At 41.4% G+C, this 19,181-nt stretch overlaps 2 protein-coding genes across 4 annotated transcripts in view; both read right to left on the bottom strand.

Moving 5' to 3' along the window:
• Positions 1–6,083, bottom strand: part of TXK (TXK tyrosine kinase) — a 71,513-nt gene extending 65,430 nt beyond the window's left edge. The window contains exon 1 of the mRNA XM_025921536.2: positions 4,006–6,083. Within this exon, the coding sequence (XP_025777321.2) occupies positions 4,006–4,093 (88 nt within the window). The 5' untranslated portion in view covers positions 4,094–6,083. The remainder of the gene's footprint in view (positions 1–4,005) is intronic.
• Positions 6,084–6,210: 127 nt separating this feature from the next.
• The window catches only part of TEC (tec protein tyrosine kinase), a 128,961-nt gene continuing 115,990 nt past the window's right edge, over positions 6,211–19,181 (bottom strand). For all 3 annotated transcript variants that reach the window (XM_086705116.1, XM_086705114.1, XM_086705115.1), the window contains exons 13-18: positions 18,846–19,017; positions 18,521–18,737; positions 11,960–12,024; positions 8,294–8,412; positions 8,050–8,207; positions 6,211–6,892 (exon numbers count right to left, since the gene is read on the bottom strand). In XM_086705116.1, coding sequence (XP_086561242.1) covers positions 6,809–6,892; positions 8,050–8,207; positions 8,294–8,412; positions 11,960–12,024; positions 18,521–18,737; positions 18,846–19,017 — 815 coding nt within the window. In that variant the 3' untranslated portion in view covers positions 6,211–6,808. The remainder of the gene's footprint in view (positions 6,893–8,049; positions 8,208–8,293; positions 8,413–11,959; positions 12,025–18,520; positions 18,738–18,845; positions 19,018–19,181) is intronic.

Here is a 19,181-nt window from a genome sequence, read left to right as displayed (position 1 = left end):
TGCATCTAAGAAATGGTAGCCACCAGAGAGGTCAGTCTTTTTGAATGGATTGACAAAAGACATAAACAACCGTGATAAATCCCAAACTGGTTTCTTGACATCATCTTGGTCTTACCTTAAACTAAGTGAAATAACAACTTTAGGGGATGCGTTGGCCACTAACAGATATCTAACTAATAGATACTAACAGGTATCTAGCTCATGTGACAGGAAACTGATAAATTTGGTGGAGGACAAAAATGGCGCTTGGCCTGGCTGGAGCCTGAAGGGATGCCAGCTGTGGGGAAGGGGTGAAGAGGTTCTAGAAGCCTGAGTAGCTGGATGGGGTACTGGGCACCAGGGGAGATAGTATCCGGGGAGTAAAGGATGCTGTGAGGGAACACAGGCTCCCTGAAGACTGCCCATCACAGCCCTGGCCAGGGCGCACCCCCAGGCACCAGACATTCCTGAAGCCATTGTTTGCTCTACGCAGGAATGCTGATTTCTTCCCAGTAATGAGCTTTGGTGAGTTGGACAGGGCAGTCACCTTGCACACCATTCCTCTCTGCCGCCAGGTCTCAGAGCAGTGTTTCCGAGAAGACTGAGGTCTGTGACCTCAAAATTCATGACGAGCTCACAAAGATCACACCCAAGACATTGAGCCAGCCTGTGACACGAAGTGTGTGGCCACAAGACCTGCTGGCAGGGCTGACGGTGTGCTGGAAGCCACGTCCACTGACCCTCGGTGGGCAGGAAGTGCACAGGTGGTGCCGGCCAGGTGGGCTTCACTGAGGAACAACAAGCCTCCCGGGCAGCGCTACAAATGGCGGTTGCAGTCATCATTATTGTGACAGAGTCTGGGAAGTCAGAGGGGGACCAAAGTGAACTGACGTAAAAACCAAAGACGCATCTCCTAGTGTCCATATTAAGAAATACTCTATTTTTGATAAAGAGGACCAACTCCAGCCTGAGGCAAACTAATGGCGGAAGTGGCCAAGTTTGATTTTGGTCCATGGTTCTCCCAGTGCCTTCTGCCACTGAATTCATTATGTGTTGTTGGAAACAAATCATCTCCATGCCTGGAAGCTTAAAAACTTTAGCATCTCACAGCTTCTGTGGGGCTCAGCTGGGTGCCTGCAGCTAGAGGTCAACAAGTTCGCGAAGCTCATGAAAACGTTGTCAGGTTGCGTTGATCCACTTCCACGTTCACTTCCACGGCTGTCGGCAGGCCTTGGTGCGTTAGTGCCTCATGATAGGGATTCTCCATGGGCCACCTGAGAATGCTCACGGCATCGCAGCCGGTAATCCAAGAGACAAAGAACCCAAGTGCCCTAAGTCAGAAGCCCCAGTCTTTTTACAACCTAATCTCAGAGATAACACTACTGCTTTTATCATATTCTGCTCATGAGAAGTGAGTTACTGGGTCCAATTCAGACTCAAGGAGAGAGATTGCACAAGGGTGTGAATGCCAGGAGGTGGAGGCCATTGGGGGCCATCTGAGAGGTGGCTATGCAGCTACGCACTTTATCTTTATATTAATAATAACAGTAATGATAGAAGATATTAACTTGATAGGGTTTGGTGTGGAAATCGAAAACAACAAGGTTTGAGAGAGGGCTTTAAAAATAGAGGCCCTACGCCTGGGTGGCTCAGTCAGTTAAGCATCCTACTCTTGGTTTTGGCTCACGTCATGATCTCATGGTCATGGGATGGAGCCCCGTGTCGGGCTCTGTGTTGACGGCATAGAACCTGCTTGGGATTCTCTCTCTCCCTCTCTCTGCCCTTCCCCCACTCACACTTTCTCTCTCTCTCTCTCTCTCTCTCAAAATAAATAAACTGGTTTTTAAATTAAAAAAAAAAAAAAATAGAAGCCCCAGAAAGGCAATGTAATCAAGTGTCCTTAACTCACCCCCAGATCTAACTATGGAGGTAAGTCTGGAAATCTACATTTTAACAGTATCCCGTGCATACTTCAGGCCCACTAAGACTTAAGAATCACTCATATACGTCATTATATTTTTCCCTTCTACTGTCTAAGTTGGGAAGAAAAGAAAGGCAGAGAAATTAGGTTAAAGTGAGGTGGAGGGGAAGGGAAGAGTTGACTTTTTCAAACCCTTCCTTGGCTCTTCTCCCTGGGCTTTGTCCTCTAAGTGACTTTACTAGGCTGGGTCTGTCCTCGGAGCCACTGCTTGTGGGTAGAAACCTCAGCAATACCCAATTATGTTTCACCAAATGAGTTGCACTCCAGCAGTGCCCTGATACCCCACTCAGCCTCTCCCCACCATTCAGTATGACCAATATCTCACCTTCTACAATTATTTCCTCCTGCCCTACAGCAGCCTATCAGGCCAGACTTCTAAGACAGCTCTTAAGACAACAAACGTATTTGGCAAATGCCTCTGGCCTCGCAAACACATACACATATTTTTTGATTAGCAGTAACACACCTGGAGGCATCTCTTGGCTTCCTCTTATCAACAGAAAACGCTTATTGTTTTACCCAGAAGCACATAGAGCCATGTCTACACGTGGTTTGCGGCAGAAATAAATAGGCGACTTTTACCATCAAACAAATCACCAGAAGCTGGAAGAGACGGTGAACGTTCGTCAAATCCATGCCCTTCCAGGTCAGCCAGGATGATCCACAAAATAGCACCACCAACACCTAATCCTGTCTCAACCCTCAGCATTATTTATTTTATATGTCACTAAATCTTTCCTGTTATCATTTATAGCCTTTTCGCTAGTTCTGACCTCAGGAGAAATGAACAACAGATGCTCACATAGCTTTTAATAAAAAGGTTAAGTCACTGCTCATCTTTGTCCTACCGTTGGGGGAGGCGGGGACATAAATTGTTGCCTCTCAGCTCTTTCTGCTTCGCTCCGGTTCATGTGCATTTCTGATAACAAGCAAGCCCCGTTTTGTCTAGGAGTGGATCAAGATGGTAAGTTATATTGGGGTCAGCCCAACTGGAATAGCCTCGTTTGCTTTTTACAAATTCTCCCCACAGGTGTTGGGTCCTGTGAGGTGATCTGGTTGCAACAGATGACATGTAAAAACTGCAATCAATCAATTTTTCCCAGTGCCACTTAAGAATCAGAGATGTCAAAACTTCGTTAGCTGCTCTTTGATTGCTTTCCTCTGGTAGGACTGAGCTTTGTTAAGACTAGGTTCTATAGTCATTCCGAATGAAAATCAAAGATAGTATTTGCCTTCCTTACTTTTTAATTATTTGCATGAGAAGGCCCTTGTGGAGCTAAATTCATAAGCGTTTTCAAAATGCACCACAGTCTTCCAAAGCAACCCCAAAATTAAGATCACAAAGGCCCTGTTATTTTTAGCTGCTGTTTATGAAATCTTGTGGCGAGGTGGGCAGAAGGAGGGTACCATTTTACAGACAGGGACCCAACCTAAGAAGTTGCCAAAGATGACCCAGCAGAGCTGCAGCAAATCCGGACGCTACAACTTGGTCTCCTGGTCTTCAGCTCTGAGTTCTTGACACGACACATCACTCTAAAAGCAAACACTTTTCAGGGGCGCCTGGGTGGCTCAATCAGTTAAGCGTCCGGCTTCGGCGCGGGTCACGACCTCATGGTTTGTGGGTTTGAGCCCTGCTTTGGGCGCTGTGCTGTCAGCTCAGAGTCTGGAGCCTGCTTCAGATTCTGCATCTCCCTCTCTACTCTTTGCCCTTCCCCTGCTCATGCTCTCTGTCTCTCGCTCTGTCTCAAAAATAAATAAACATTGAAAAAACTTAAAGAAAAAAAAAACCACTTTTCAAACTGCATTTCCACATATGCATGTAGATTTAAGGCCAGTAGTCGGTTTCCCTTTGCAGTCTCAATGAGCGACCTTTACTGAAGTTACATCACTACGATGGTTATTTAAATAACGCACAAAACCCCATCACAACATCTGGGGACACGATCCTCCAAATTTCACAAGCTTTATGCCGTCTGCCAGAGTTCTAGAATAAGTAACACGCCCAGTACAAGCCCTGCTGATGACTGCAAAGCCATCGTACTTACAGGTGGAAAGAATCATGGTTGTACTTCTGCAGGGAGTATACAAAGCAGCATTCAGTTCTTCAGCGGCGGTTCGGTCACAAAAACACATCTTTTAACTGAAATCATAGCTCACCCAAGATGTTTCTCACGAGCAAAGTTAACCCCACCTATTTTCCTGTTCTAAAAACCTCAGAGAAAAGTGTGTGAATGACAACCGAATGGCCTATATACGAAAGTTCAATAATCTGCATCCAGATCTCTGAGGGTAGCTGCAATGGGTTCCTCATTCCCAACTGTGTGGGCGATTCCAGAAAACAACATTTTCAAGAAGTCAACAACATTTTTGTAAAAGAGACTTTAAAAAGCATCAAATCAAGCTGCCTTCTCTGGACACAGAAGGAGATGGATGCACAGATAGGACAAGGGACACAGTGGTAGAAAGAGAATTAGATTCTAGGTATCGAAGTATAAAGTCTAGAATGTTCTGTCCTCCCACTCAGTACTGACACCTCAAGGCCCATATTATGAAACTTCATTTTTTTGTGGGGATGGAAAGCCAATTCAATAAGGTACCTAAAAGGTGACCAAGCCATGGCTGAGAAATATAAAAATGATGTCAATAAGAAATGCACTTAGGAATTCTACTTCATCCCCTTGGAAAATATAACCAAGAATTAAAACTAAAAGGAACGATTCTAATGAAGGCACAGCATATTCACATTGCCTTTCCTATTTCCTGCTTTATAGATTAAGACCTCGTTAAGCATTCTGGGTGGATTCTTCTATTTTTACTTCACTTTTTGCTTTACTTATGCTTTTATACAAAAACTTGTTTTAAGTTCCGGTGAAAATTTTGAAGATTGTTGAAGAAAAGGTTCCCAAATGTTGTCAGGTGTTACCCCACTTGTTTTCCACATCAACAGTATACGTAACGATTAGCACAAGGATTATACTCTGTCCTCACTTTCTTCAACACCATCCAGCACTTTGAACATAGCTCCTCCAGGTGAACAGGGAAGTGTGGGAAGGGACAGGGAGGGGTGGGAGGGGTCAAGGTGAAGGAGAAAGGAAGGAGAAAGACAGAAAAACCATACTCAAAACCTGAGTATAACGAATATGGTCAACTCCTTGAATGAGCTACAATTCAGTTAAAAGGTACGTATGTGTTTGTGATGGGGGTACAGGTAAACAGGAAGATGAGGAGGAAGGTGGCAAACAGACAGTGACAAGACTTAAGATCATTTTTTTTCCATTAGAAGGAGGGTACGGAAGGACAGCTCTCAGTGGATGGACAGACCCAAAGGGAAAGAGATGGCCCCCCAGGGTCTTAGGGAGGCACTACTCAAGACAGCCAGCCACAGTTCTGTGTTCACACAACACCTGTGGCACAGGGGACGCCATGGCAGTCCCCAGAGTGATCAGAACTCCTTAAAGAAAGGCCCTGTGTGTTGGGTGTTTCTCAGCTTTCTACCCCCATAAAACCAAGAAAAATGTATGGGGCAATACATGGCCTCTGCTACTGATAAGAAACTGTTTCTCTTCCCTGGCTCATGAGCGAAAATGAAGTTTCCACCTCAGCTGGTGTCTTAGAGATTGTTAACAGTCAAAAACCCACTCAAACTTGATCACAGGGTCTACCATGAGGCTATCTCACTGAGATAATTGTCTCACTGAGACAATCTCACTGATCCAGGAATCCAAGTCCAACCAGGTCTCCTGAAAACCATCTGGGAGATGGCTCAATACACCATTCTCTCCATTTTTCCTGGTTTCTCCGCCAGAAGCTGAACTTGCTCCTGGGTCTTGCTTGCAGTGGGGGCAGGCTTTGTTGTGAACATCACATTCTCATCATTCTCCCCCAGAGCCCAGCACCTCCACTTACAGCATCTATGTCCTGGGGCAGATTCTTAAGCCATAAAAAGTGATTGATTACCCCTAGTTCAACTTTTACCTAACCCCTTTTAGTGATAGATACCATGGGCAGGGTCAATCAGCCCACACATGGGCCTGGTTAGGGGCTTAAATTAGACAGGTACCCCCAAACATGTCTGCCTAAATGGAGAGGGAATATTAATGGCAGAAGGGTCCAGACTTTTTTCTCTTCGACAAGGAATATTTGATCCCTGGGGGAAAAGAAATTGACAGCTGCAAGGCACAGTCCCTAGTCCTAAAAAGGAAAGCTCATGTGTTACAGAATTGAACGTGCTAATTAAAAGACAACTCATGTTTCTTATAAATATATATCTTTATATATTATATATTTACAATATATACAGCATACAAATATTTTTAATGTAATACTAATCGCAGTCTTGAAAACAGAGGTTTTCAAAACAAAAGAAGGGTACTTATCCAAGATGGGTTCCTGATTCTTCCAGAACCCACATTCCAGACAATGCCTCAGGCCCAGATTTCCATAGACGTCAAAGGAAAGAGAAGGGTTGCTGGAACAAGGCTCTATTTCCCTATCTCTTCCCAGATATCCTGACCTTCACTGGCACCAGCTAACATGGCCCCATGTACACCCCTAAAAAGGGCAAACCTTGGGGTCTGGGCATGGTACCTCGCACGTGGTAGGCACTCAAGTACCTGTGGAATGGATAAAAGTGAGTGCTTTCCATCACCATCTCTAAGGCAGCATTTCCATAATCTGAAAGGTTCAGTGCCAGAGCTCAGGCTGGTCTAGAAGCAAATGCTTTAGGTGTTTCCACTTTATAAGTAAAACAATCTACACATCCGAGTGCTAAATAAATTAAAAGTTAGCCACAAAGTGCCATTTCTTCCTCATGCTTTGGAATCTGGAAGTCACAGATCACACCATCACTTATCTTCCAAAAGTTTCTTCACATTCGACTAGTTCATCTATCGTGCGCAGCAAATCTTCAAAGGAAGGCCTTCCCTCCGGTTTCTACAATGAAAAATCAAAGAGAAGCTGTGGGTTCCAGAATCCATTCCAAAACTAATTTCTCACTGCTCAAACTCACATAACTGCAAGATACTGATCGTCTGGTACTAGAACATGCAGGCATCTCCAAATGGGACTTCTCTAGTCTACATATACTATTGCTAGACAAACCTTTCTCCTACACTGCTTTTGTGTTTCCACTCAAGAAGCTAAGAGAGCTCTTTATTGCCTGCAAAATCAAGTCCTGCTAATTCGCAGTGCCCTCTATACCCTTCCCCTCCCCCACCCTCTTGCTACCCAGTTTCATTTCCCACAAAAACTCTCACATGGGCTTTCTACTCTATCAGACCAATCTCTATCCTCAGGTACACACACCACACTCATTACCACCACCTTACCTTTGCTCATGCTGTCCTCTCCTACCCCCAGCAGCCCTTCCTGCCCAGGCCACTCCCATGCCAATCAGTGCTCTTTGGAGGCATCATAGTAAGTGACCACGAGCATAGGCTCCGCCTCTCTGTAGCAAAGTGGCCTTGGACAAGTGTCAACTTCATGGGCCCTGGTCTTCTCATCCACAAAGTGGTCACAGTAAAAGTCTCTGTACCTCAAAAGGTTATTTTGAGAACTAAATCTAAAACATTTGGTACCGTGCCTAGCACACAATATATGTGAGTTAATATTATCTTTCAAAAGTCATTTTAGTGCCTAATCTCTTCTATGAGGTGACATTTTAATACATGGGGAAGGAACACTTCCAAAGACTATGAGTAAAGAGATCTGGGGAAGTCGAGGTTTGGAGAAAGAAACCCGCTCTTGTGAAAGAGTAATAGTTCAACAGTACAAGAAGTCCGCGGAAAGAAGAGCTACTTCTCCAGGATTATTCCCTGAGTCCCTAACTCAGGCAACTGGGACAGGATTTCTACTTGGGAGTGGGGTAGCAGCCTGCATTTATTATCTTATTTTCATCTTCCATGTCTTCACATTCTTCTTCCCGTTACTCAGACCTGATTTGAGAGGGCTGGCTTTCCACCTAGAGTTTGGAATCATACAAAACGTGCACTGACTCACTAGGCTGTGAAGACTATATGTTACTAATCTACCAAGCCCAGATCCCTACATGTTTTCAGGATTCAGGAAGAAAGCACACAAAAAATCATTACCTCCTGCCAACACCTTAGCATCATCTCGTACACGTATTTGGATGCCAACTTCGGCCTATAGAGTCGGTGGCCACGGGTAACCATGGTTACCACTTCATAGTTGGTGTTTTTCTCAAACGGCATTCTGCCTTCGGTGAATATTTCCCACATTAAAACACCTGGAAAAAGAAAGAGAAGGATCACCCACGGATGCGCCCACTTCCTCTTCAGAGCAGAGCCGAGGAAAAACAGACCATGTTCTTACCAAATGACCAGACGTCTGATTTGCTGCTAAAGCGGCTGTAATTAAACACCTCCGGTGGACACCACTTCACTGGAAATTTTGCACCAGAAGAACTTGTGTACTGATCATCCAAAACATACCTAAAGTAAGACACGCCATAGGTTTACGCCTCTGAGCTATGATCTACATTTTGTACATGCTCTTCAATTTTTTTTTTCTTTCCTCTTAGAATCAAAAACACAGTTGACTGAAGTCCAACAAGCATCCGGTTGAAGCTAAATGTTTGCCTCAGTGGCCACGCCTGGTGATTTCCATCTTCCTCTGAGCTTCATTTATGTGCTTGAGATGGGCACGTTGTAACATTAGTACCTGCCCGTTTGTGTTTCTGTGTTGTGTTTGTTTTTTATAATAGAGGCAGAACACAATAAAAGAGTTAGCAAACTTTTTTGGGGGGTTAGCAACTTTGTTCTTTAAACAATATTTAACCCGAAGGGCCCACATGTAAAACATCTAAAGCAGAGCTGCTCTAAAGGAAGTGGTGCAGAGCATTTGGAGACACATGTGCTTTTAGCCCCCACAATTCCACAGAGTGCAATTTAAACCTCCAGCAAATGAAAACAGCAAATTGCAAAATGACATATGTAAATGGTGGAGTATATATTTATATGCCATGACATCTGTCCCCCCCCACACACACACAATTACACACTCAAAACAATACTATGTAATTTTTGCTATGCAAGCTTACTTATGTTCTTCTGGATAGACACACACAAACTGGTAACTCTGGCTACCTGGGGGGAGGACCTTTGATCGGGGCGGTGAATATGGGGACTTCAGCCCTTTCTGTTATGTGTTCTGTATGTATTTACACAAGGAATGCATTTATGTATCACATGAACATATCAAGTTCATTTCTAAAAGCTCCATGAGAAAACATTCACATAATTGCACAAAATTCTTTTGCTGCATGGACAAAGATGGTAATGCCACCATGGGCTGGATCAAATTGTCAATCAGGGGAGTCTGAATTCAGTGTTTAATGAGGATTTTAGAGGGGCTGATGCGAAAGCACACATTTTCTGAAAGCCAAACCTGTGAAAATCAAGCATGTGAAACTGGAGGACTGCCCCTCAGAGAAAATCTTCATAAAAAGCATATAAAGAGCAGGGGTAAGTACTGCCCTGGCAGGCAGCAGTCCTGTTCTCATTAGGAACTAAACATGGCCTGTATGACCTGTTCCTTCTGTGGCTTTATACCTGTTCCTTGTGCTGGCTCTGGGCTAACCACCCTGGCCCTGTTTTGATTCCTTCAGCAGGCCAAGCTTGTCCCAGATTTCAAGCTTTTATTATTTGCTGTTTCTTCCACCTGGAATATTTTATCCTCAGATTTCCACCTAATTGGATATTTCTGCCTGTTTGGTCTCAGTTCAAATATCCTGGTCTCAAAGAGGTCTTGCGACATGAGTAGGCATTTTCCAAAGAAGACATTCAGATGGCTAACAGACACATGAAAAGATGCTCAACATCGCTCATCATCAGGGAAATGCAAATCAAAACCACACTGAGATACAACCTCACACCTCACATCAGAATGGCTGAAATCAACAACACAAGAAACAACAACACGAGAAACAACAGGTGTTGGCGAGGATGCAGAGAAGGGGCAACCCTCTTGCACTGTTGGTGGCAATGCAAACTGGTGTAGCTGCTCTGGGAAACAGGGTGGAGGTTCCTCAAAAAACTGAAAACAGAACTACCCTATGATCCAGCAGTTGCACTGCTAGGTATTTAGTAAAGGATACAAAAATACAGATTCAAAGGGGTACGTGCACCCCAGCATAGCAGAACTATCAACAATAGCCCAACTAAGGAGACAGCCCAAGCGTCCATTGACTGATAAATGGATAAAGAAGACGTGGTACATATATACAATGGAACATTACTCGGGCATCAAAAAGAATGAAATCTTGCCATTTGCAATGATGTGGATGGAGCTGGAGTATATTATGCTAAGCAAAGTAAGTCGGTCAGAAAAAGACAAATACCATATGATCTCACTCATATGGCTTAAGAAACAAAACGGATGAACATATGGGGGAGGTGGAGACAGGGAAACAAACCATAAGACACTCTTAATGACAGAGAACAAACAGGGTTGATAGAGGGAGGTGGGTGGGAGATGGGCTAGATACGTGATGGGGATTAAGGAGGATACTTGTGATGAGCGCTGGGTATTGTATGTAAATGATGAATCACTGAATTCTGTTCCTGAAACCAATATTGTGCTGTATGTTAACCAGAATGGAAATACAAATGTGAGAAGAAAACAAACAAAAAACAAAAAGAAAAAAACACAAAGAGGTCTGTCTTCCAAAGCACCACAGCTACTATGACCCCGCCCCACACCATCACTCCCCCCACTAGCCGCCCCAAGTGACCTCTATCTTAGGGATGAGCAAACTTCTTCTGTAATGGGTCACGTGATAAATATTTCAGATTTTTCAGGTGATACAGCCTCTGCCACCACTATCCAACTCTGCCTTTGTAGTGTGAAAGCAGCCACAGACAACACATAAGTATTTACGCACACTGACATTTGAATTTCAGATAATTTTCACGTGTCACGAACTTCTTTTAAGTTTTGCCAATCATTTAAAAGTTGGAAAACCACTGTTGGCTCACAAGCTGAATAAAGAGGTGTTGGGTCACATCTGGGCCAGAGGCCATGGTGTGCTGATCCCTGCTCTGTCACACCACTGTGTTTTCCCTTCTTCATGATTGTCTCAGGTCTATGTCTCTCTCTCCTCCTGAATATAAGCCGCATGCGGGCAAGGACCCATATGCCTTATACTCTGCTCTGGTTCAGCCTAACACCCTGGTACACAGTAGGCACCTAATTTCTTTACGGATGGATGTACGGATGAGTGAATGGACAGAGAGGAGGAAAAGGACAAACAGTATGTTTTCAAGGTCTTTTCTAACACACCATTAAAATTACAAAAATTATGAGAATAAAAACACAACAGATTTGGGTATTCTAAGAACTTTACCCCCAAATACATTTTCTATGAAAACAAAAGATTCTAGAAATCTAACCCAAACCAAGGAAAAAATGAAAGTAACATATTTAACATGCTATACTACCACCTAGTGGAGAGAATTATTAACATTGCAATGTACACTTTTTTAATGAATTCATTTATCACAGAACAGTGAACAAGATTTCCTTTCTCCTTCGTCAGTGCAGATTATTCCCATGCTTATTAATTCTACAAGCTAATGTGACTATCACCTGAAGCCACATAATAAAGCATGAAGAAGTCATAATTTCTCAACAATTTGTTAACCTGAGAAAAAGCCCAAGGTAGCAGTAAAATGGATACATTCAGCAAAGAAATTTTTCAAAATACAGATAATCTAATTTATTTTATTTCCTTGTATCAAAACGCACTAAAAAGCAGAAAAAACAATTAGTCTGCCTATGAAAATGATGAGTACTACAGATATTTTGCTAATCGAACAAAAGATGTGGTTTAAAAACAGCTCTTAAATAGGCCTCGGAGAAAGAAGCTGACACAGTCAAACTGCAAAGAAAAAGCCAGGCTTTCTGTACCTTCAAAGGTCACCGTCTCATATTAATTTAATCCAAAACTGATAGGAAACGTTCACATAGACTCAGCCTTACCTGGCCATTCCAAAATCAGATACTTTCACAACTCCCGCCTCATTTACTAGACAATTTCTGGCAGCCTGGAAAATAACATTTCAATGGTATAATAGTTACAAAGTTCTACAAAGTAAAAAAATATAACTTCTGTTTATATTAAACTTAATATAGCCCAGTCAACATTTACAGAAGGTGGAAATGTCTCTTTATAAATTGTTTTTATCCCCGTGGAATTGTCTCCAACATATACTTGAAAAAATGGGTAGAAAGACAGGTCAGCAGGTCGTATGTGCAATAGGGCATTATTACATGACGTCACCAATTGTCAGACCCAAATGAGGACTAACCAGATCAACCTACTTCCCCCCCTCCCATTCCTATTTTTATTAAACTGTGAGATTTTCTTACTGATAACATCTCTCTTTTTTTAAGTTTATTTATTTTGAGAGAGAGAGAGAGAGAGAGACATTGAGAGAGCGCAAGCGTGCACATGCACATGAATGGGGGAGGGACAGAGAGCGAGAAACTCAAGCAGGCTCTGCACTGTCAGCACCCTAGGCGGGGCTCCATCTCATGAACTGTGAGATCATGACCTGAGCCGAAACTAAGAGTCAGACACCTAACCGACTGAGCCACCCAGGTGCCCTGATAATGACATCTCTCGAAGTCCTTAATCTAGGTTCTCACTAGGTGAGTTTAATGACAAACAACAAAGGTAACTGATAGGTAATTAACCTTTTACCCAATAGTTTTGCTCAATGACTGGTTGTCCTGTTCTCAGTCAAAAAAAAAAAAAAAACCCCAGCCATGTGCAACATAGTTTGCCTTGTCATTCATAATGTTTCCAGTATATTGTAGTATGATACATGAAATTGGTCAAAAACAATTCTGGATTATTTAATTTGTATTCTCTTGCCCATTCTTTAAATTTCAAGAAAACAGTTTTGTAAAAAGATAGTACTTCTCCGAAGGAAAACATGGTAACAATATTTTTAATGCCATAACCTGTGGGCTAAGATGCATTTTCTTTTTTGAGAGAAAGGGGACAAGTGAGCGAGGGGCAGAGAGAGAGGGAGAGAGACAGAATCCCATGAGAGCAGAGACAGAGATAGGGAGAGAGAGAGACGCGGGGCTCAAGCTCACCTATGTGGGGCTTGAGCTTACCTGATGGTGAGCAAACCATGAAATCATGACCTGAGCCAAAGTCCAATGCTTAACTGATTGAGCCACCCAGGTGCGCCCAGGTGCATTTTTATTCCTGATACTTCTAGCATTTTATTCTCTGTATGTGGCAGCCACTTATATGAAATTATTCCTGCTGAATGCATTTTAAGAGTCTCTTCTAAAGTTCCCCAGATTTCCCCCTTTTCCTACGGAGATGCCTTCTAATGCCTTCACTTCATGGTCAACAGCATTCTTTGCTCAAAAGACAGGAGCATCAGAATCTTCCCTTCAGGGGTGACACAAAACTACCACAGTGATGTCAATATCATAAGCACAAAATTATCAAAATTGCTTTCACCAAGATATGGCCTGTGTGGACAGATGTAGTCTGCCATACTCCTGTAGGCATTCAATTTTCATCAGTTTTGAAAGTACAAAAAAAGAGGAAGGTGCTTAATTCACAACTTTCAATATGACAAAGAGAAGTTCTTTATCATTGCTAAGCATAATAAGAACAAGGAATGTTTTTTTTTTAATTTTTTTTTTAACGTTTATTTATTTTTGAGACAGAGAGAGACAGAGCATGAACGGGGGAGGAGCAGAGAGAGAGGGAGACACAGAATCGGAAGCAGGCTCCAGGCTCTGAGCCATCAGCCCAGAGCCCGACGCGGGGCTCGAACTCACAGACCGCGAGATTGCAAGATCGTGACCTGAGCTGAAGTCGGACGCTTAACTGACTGAGCCACCCAGGCGCCCCGAACAAGGAATGTTTTATATATATAGATATATATAACATCTATATCTATATCTATATATACATATCACATCTTCTATTTTACGGAGTCCTTTGCCCCAATCATATGTTGTAATCTTGAAAACAGTCTTGTAAAAGAAAAGCCCAGGACCAGAAGGCTTCACTGGTGAATTTTACAAAACATTTTTTTTAATGTTTATTTCTTTTTGAGAGACAGAGAGAGACAGAGCATGAGCGGGAGAGGGGCAGAGAGAGAGAGGGAGACACAGAATTGGAAGCAGGCTCCAGGCTCTGAGCTGTCAGCACGTGGGGCTCGAACTCACAGACCGCGAGATCATGACCTGAGCTGAAGTTGGACGCTCAGCCGACTGAGCCACCCAGGCGCCCCGAATTTTACAAAACATGTGAAGAAAAACTAACACATATCCTTCTCAAACTCTTCCAAAATACTGAAGAGGAGAGAATACTTCCAAACTCATTTTATGACGTAAGCATTTCCCTGACACCAGAGCCAGACAAGGACACTATAAGAAGAGAAAATTATAGGTCAATATCCCTGATGAACACAGATATTTAAAAGATCATCAACAAAATATTAGCAAACAGAACTCAACAATACATTAAAAGGATCATACGCCACGATCAAAAGGGATTCATCCCCAGGATGCAGGGATGGTTCAACATATGCAAATCAATAAATGTGGTATATGTATACGTATATATCACATTATCAGAATGAAGGATAAAAATCATATGACTATCGGGGCGCCTGGGTGGCGCAGTCGGTTAAGCGTCCGACTTCAGCCAGGTCACGATCTCGCGGTCCGTGAGTTCGAGCCCCGCGTCAGGCTCTGGGCTGATGGCTCAGAGCCTGGAGCCTGTTTCCGATTCTGTGTCTCCCTCTCTCTCTGCCCCTCCCCCGTTCATGCTCTGTCTCTCTCTGTCCCAAAAATAAATAAACGTTGAAAAAAAAATTAAAAAAAAAAAATCCTATGACTATCTCAACAGATGCAGAAAAAGCATTTGTCAAAAGTTAATATCCATTTATCATAAAGAGTTTTATGATAAAAACTCTCAACAAGTTAGTATAAAAGGAATATACCTCAACATAATAAAGGTCATATATGACCAACCCACAGCTAATATCATACTCAACAATGAAAAGCTAAAAGCTTTTCCTCTACAATCAGGAACAGACAATGATGTCCACTCACCACATCTATTCAACATAGTACTAAAAGACCTAGCCAGGGTAATTAAGCAAGAAAAAGAAAAGGCATTCAAATTGGAAAGCAAAATTAAAATTGTCTTTGTTTGCGGTTGACATGATCTTATATGTAGAAAATTCTAAAAAAAACAAAAACATATTAGCACTAATAAATAATTTCAATAAAGTTGTATCATACAAAATCAATACACAAAAATCAGTTGCATTTCTATACACTAACAATGAAACATCTGAAAGAAATTAAGAAAACAAATGCATTTATAATAACACCAAATACAATAACATAGTTAGGAATAAATAAATAAATTTAACCAAAAAGGCAAAAATCCAAAAACTCATAAACTTTTGATGAAAAAAAAAAATACAAACAAATGGAATGCTACCCCCGTCCATGGGTTGCAAGAATTAATATTGTTTAAAAGTCCATACTACCCAAAGCAATCTACATTTGATGTAATCCCTTTCAAAATTCCATTGGTACAATTCACAGAAATAGAAAAACAATCCTAAAATTCATATGTAACTACAAAAGACATAAAGTAGCCAAAACACCCTTGAGAAAGAAGAACAAAACTAGAGGCACCACATGTTCTGATTTAAAGCTATATTACAAAGCTATAGTAATCAAAACAGTATGATACTAGCACAAAAACAAATATATAGACCAACGGAAAAGGATATCGAGTCCAGAAATAAATCCATACATATATGGTCAACTAATCTTTGGCAAAGGGGCCAAGAACACACAGTGGGGAAAACACAGTCTCTTTAATAAATGGTGCTGGCAAAATTGGGTATCTATATGCAAAATAATGAAATTGGACCTCTATCTTACACCATACACAAAAACTGACCTGAAATAGATTAAAGACTTAAATGTAAGTCCTGAATCCAGGTCTAGAAGAAAACAGGGGAAAGCCCCTTGACATGATCTTGGCAATGAATGTTTGGATATGGCACCAAAAGCACAAGCAACAAAAGCAGAAATAAATAACTAGGCTACATCAAACTAAAAACCTTTGCATAGCAAGGGAAATAGTCAACAAAATAGAAAGGAAAACTACAGACTGGGAGAAAGTATTTGCAAAACCATATAACCAATAGAGGTTTATATAAAATATATAAAGAAATCATACAACTCAGTACCAAATAAAAGGAAATAATCCAATTTTTTAAAGGGGCAAAGAACCTGAATACACATTTTTTTCAAAAAAAAAAAAAAACCCATACAAACGGCCAACAGGTATATGAAAGGGGGCTCAACATCATCAATCATCAGGGAAATGCAAATCAAAAGCACAGTAAGATATCATTCCACATCTATCAGGATGGCTAGTATCAAAAACACGAGAGATAACAAAAGTTGGCAAGGAGGAAACAGAGGAGAAAGTGGAACCCCTGTATATGATTCGTGGGAATGTAAATTGGTACGGCCATTATGGAAAACAGTATTGGAGTCTACTCAAAAAATTATAAGTAGAACTACCATATGATCCAGGAATTCCATTTCTAAATATATACAAAAGGAAATGAAATCAGTACTTCAAAGAGATGTCTGTACCTCCATATGCACAGGAGCATTACAATAGCTAAGATATGAAACAATCTAACTGTTCATCAATGGCGAGTGAATAAAGTTGATGTGGGGTGTATGCACACACATACACACACACACACAGAGGAATATGCCATAAAAAAAGATCTTGTTATTGTGGCAACAGAGATGAACATAGAGGGCATTATCCGAAGTGAAATGAGCCAGACAGAAAGACAAATACTGTATGACATTATTTATATAAGGAATCTTAAGAAAAAATGTGAAACTCATTATGTTCTGAGGATCTCATGTATAGCACAATAACTATAATTAATAACACTGTATTATTTAATCGCAATTTACTAAAAGAATAAATATTAAGCATTCTTAACCACATGTGAGATATGGATATAATTAACTTGACTGTGATAATCATTTCACAATGTGTACACATATCAAGTCATTATGCTCTATACTTTAAATTTATACAATTTTGTCAATTATACTTCAGTAAAGCTGGGGTTGGGGTAGAAGCAGTCTTGTGAGCAAACCAGTATTCTAACCCACCCACAATTTACAGATGTAGAAACAGAATCTAAGTCTTCCATATACAAATCTTCAGCTCTTTATTATAACCTAAGACTACAGATGGCATTGCACAGTGGCCACAGTATGGACTCCAGAGCCAAACTCCCCGGGTTCAAATCCCAACTCCACAGTTTCCTTGATCATTGGTAAGTTATTTTATCCTATTTGCGCCTCAGTTTCCTCATCTGTAAATGAGAATAATAATAGTACCTACTTCTTAGAGTTGTTACAATGATTAAATGAGTCAACATGTGTTAAATACCTATTAAAGCAATGCCTGTTTAAGGTGATTGTTAAATTTTTGTAAACGCTTTACTGTTACTCTGGAAGAAATGCATCCATGCTTTATGACAAAAAAGTTAAAACTAAAATGTGAAGGGGCCCTTGACTGGCTCAGTTGGTTAAGTTTCCAACTCCTGATCTCAGTTCAAGTCCTGATCTCAGGGTATTGAGTTCAAACCCCACATTGGGCTCTGTGCTGGGCATGAAGCCAGCACTACTTAAAAACAACAACAACTAAAATATGGAAAAAAAAGTCCCAGGTGGAAAATCACATTCTTTTTGATGAAAGAATCACCTTTAAGGTTTAACAGGAACTGATAGATCCATCAACAAGCTGAAAATAGATACATCTGAGAAGAATAGGCAGACAAGAAAAAACAAAAGAAAAAATGGAGGAGGTAGGGAGAGAGAGAGAGAGAGAGAGGAGAAATTAAGAAGTATCTCCATCACAATAATTTAGAACCAGTAATAGATTCCTTTTTCTAGTATTTTGAGGAGTTAACATGGGCTTCCATCTTTTCCCAGTGATTTGAGAAATAAGGAAAATAAGCCAAGGGTTTCTGTTGTAGCTTCTGTTCTAGCTTACAGTGTATGCAGTGGGAAAGAGCTGGGGATTTAGTGACAGTCAGCCCTTAACTTCCCCACGTTATCACCTTATGCAAGTCATTTCCTGTCTCTCAAGCTAATTTTCTTACGAATCAATGACGATCAGAAAGACTAGCTGTCACCTGAGATTCTTAACGGGGCTCAAGTACTTAATACATGGTAAGTTGCTTAGAAATAATTACCTATGTAATTACATATTATTTACACAATTGTCTATGTAATTATGTATTAGATGTATTAGATTTAGTAAAGATCTTTCTGTTAAAATTATGAGGCAAGTGAAACTGACCAAGTTTAAAGATAATGATGGGACACTGTTGAGAACAGAAAGTGGGTATTAATACATCATTGCTCATGTGCTGCCCCAGTGTCACAAAGGAACTGGGCCACCGAATGGGAACACAGGTGGTTTCTGATTACCAGATCTCTGTGGATGAAGCTGTTTCTCTCCAGGTACTCCATCCCTTCACACACATCTTGACACATGCTCAGCAGCATATCTCTACTAAAATGACCTTGTCTCTGCCGGAGGAAATTCAGAAGACAGCCCCTTTCCATGAACTCCGTAACAATGTAAATTGGTTTCTGCTGGGTGCATACGCCATAAAGCTGTACCAGCTTCGGGTGTGTGAGCTTCCTGGGAGGGAAGTCATGCATACATATGGTTACTATAGGAAAAGAAACCAGCAGGGCTATTAGCTGGAGCCAGGCTAAAAGAGCAATGGGAAAGAACAGAGTAACTTACATCATCACTTTAGCTTCTTCTATAAAGTCTTCCTCACACATGGCACCTTCCCTAATAGCTTTGATTGCAACTTTGTATTGAGCTCTCCACTTGCCAAGCCTCACGACTCCAAACAGTCCGCTCCCCAGTTCCCTCATAAAGGTCAGCTCTGAAGGGTTGATCTCCCATTTTTCTGTGAGACAGAGGGAGAAAGTGATAACATTTAATAAGGAAAACACAGCATGAATCCGCGGGAAACAAAGAAACTACAACCAAGGTCAATGTCAAAGTTACAGGCTGGTACAACTGCCAGTAAAACAGCAGACTTGCAATGTGCATCTAAACTACAAAAGGTGG

This window comes from Puma concolor, chromosome B1 (genome assembly GCF_028749965.1).
Source record: "Puma concolor isolate L17-30 chromosome B1, mPumCon1.1.hap2, whole genome shotgun sequence".
Taxonomy (NCBI): Eukaryota; Metazoa; Chordata; class Mammalia; order Carnivora; family Felidae; genus Puma; species Puma concolor.
The sequence above is the reverse complement of the archived record's forward strand: the minus strand, read 5'-3'. Positions and strand labels throughout refer to the sequence as shown.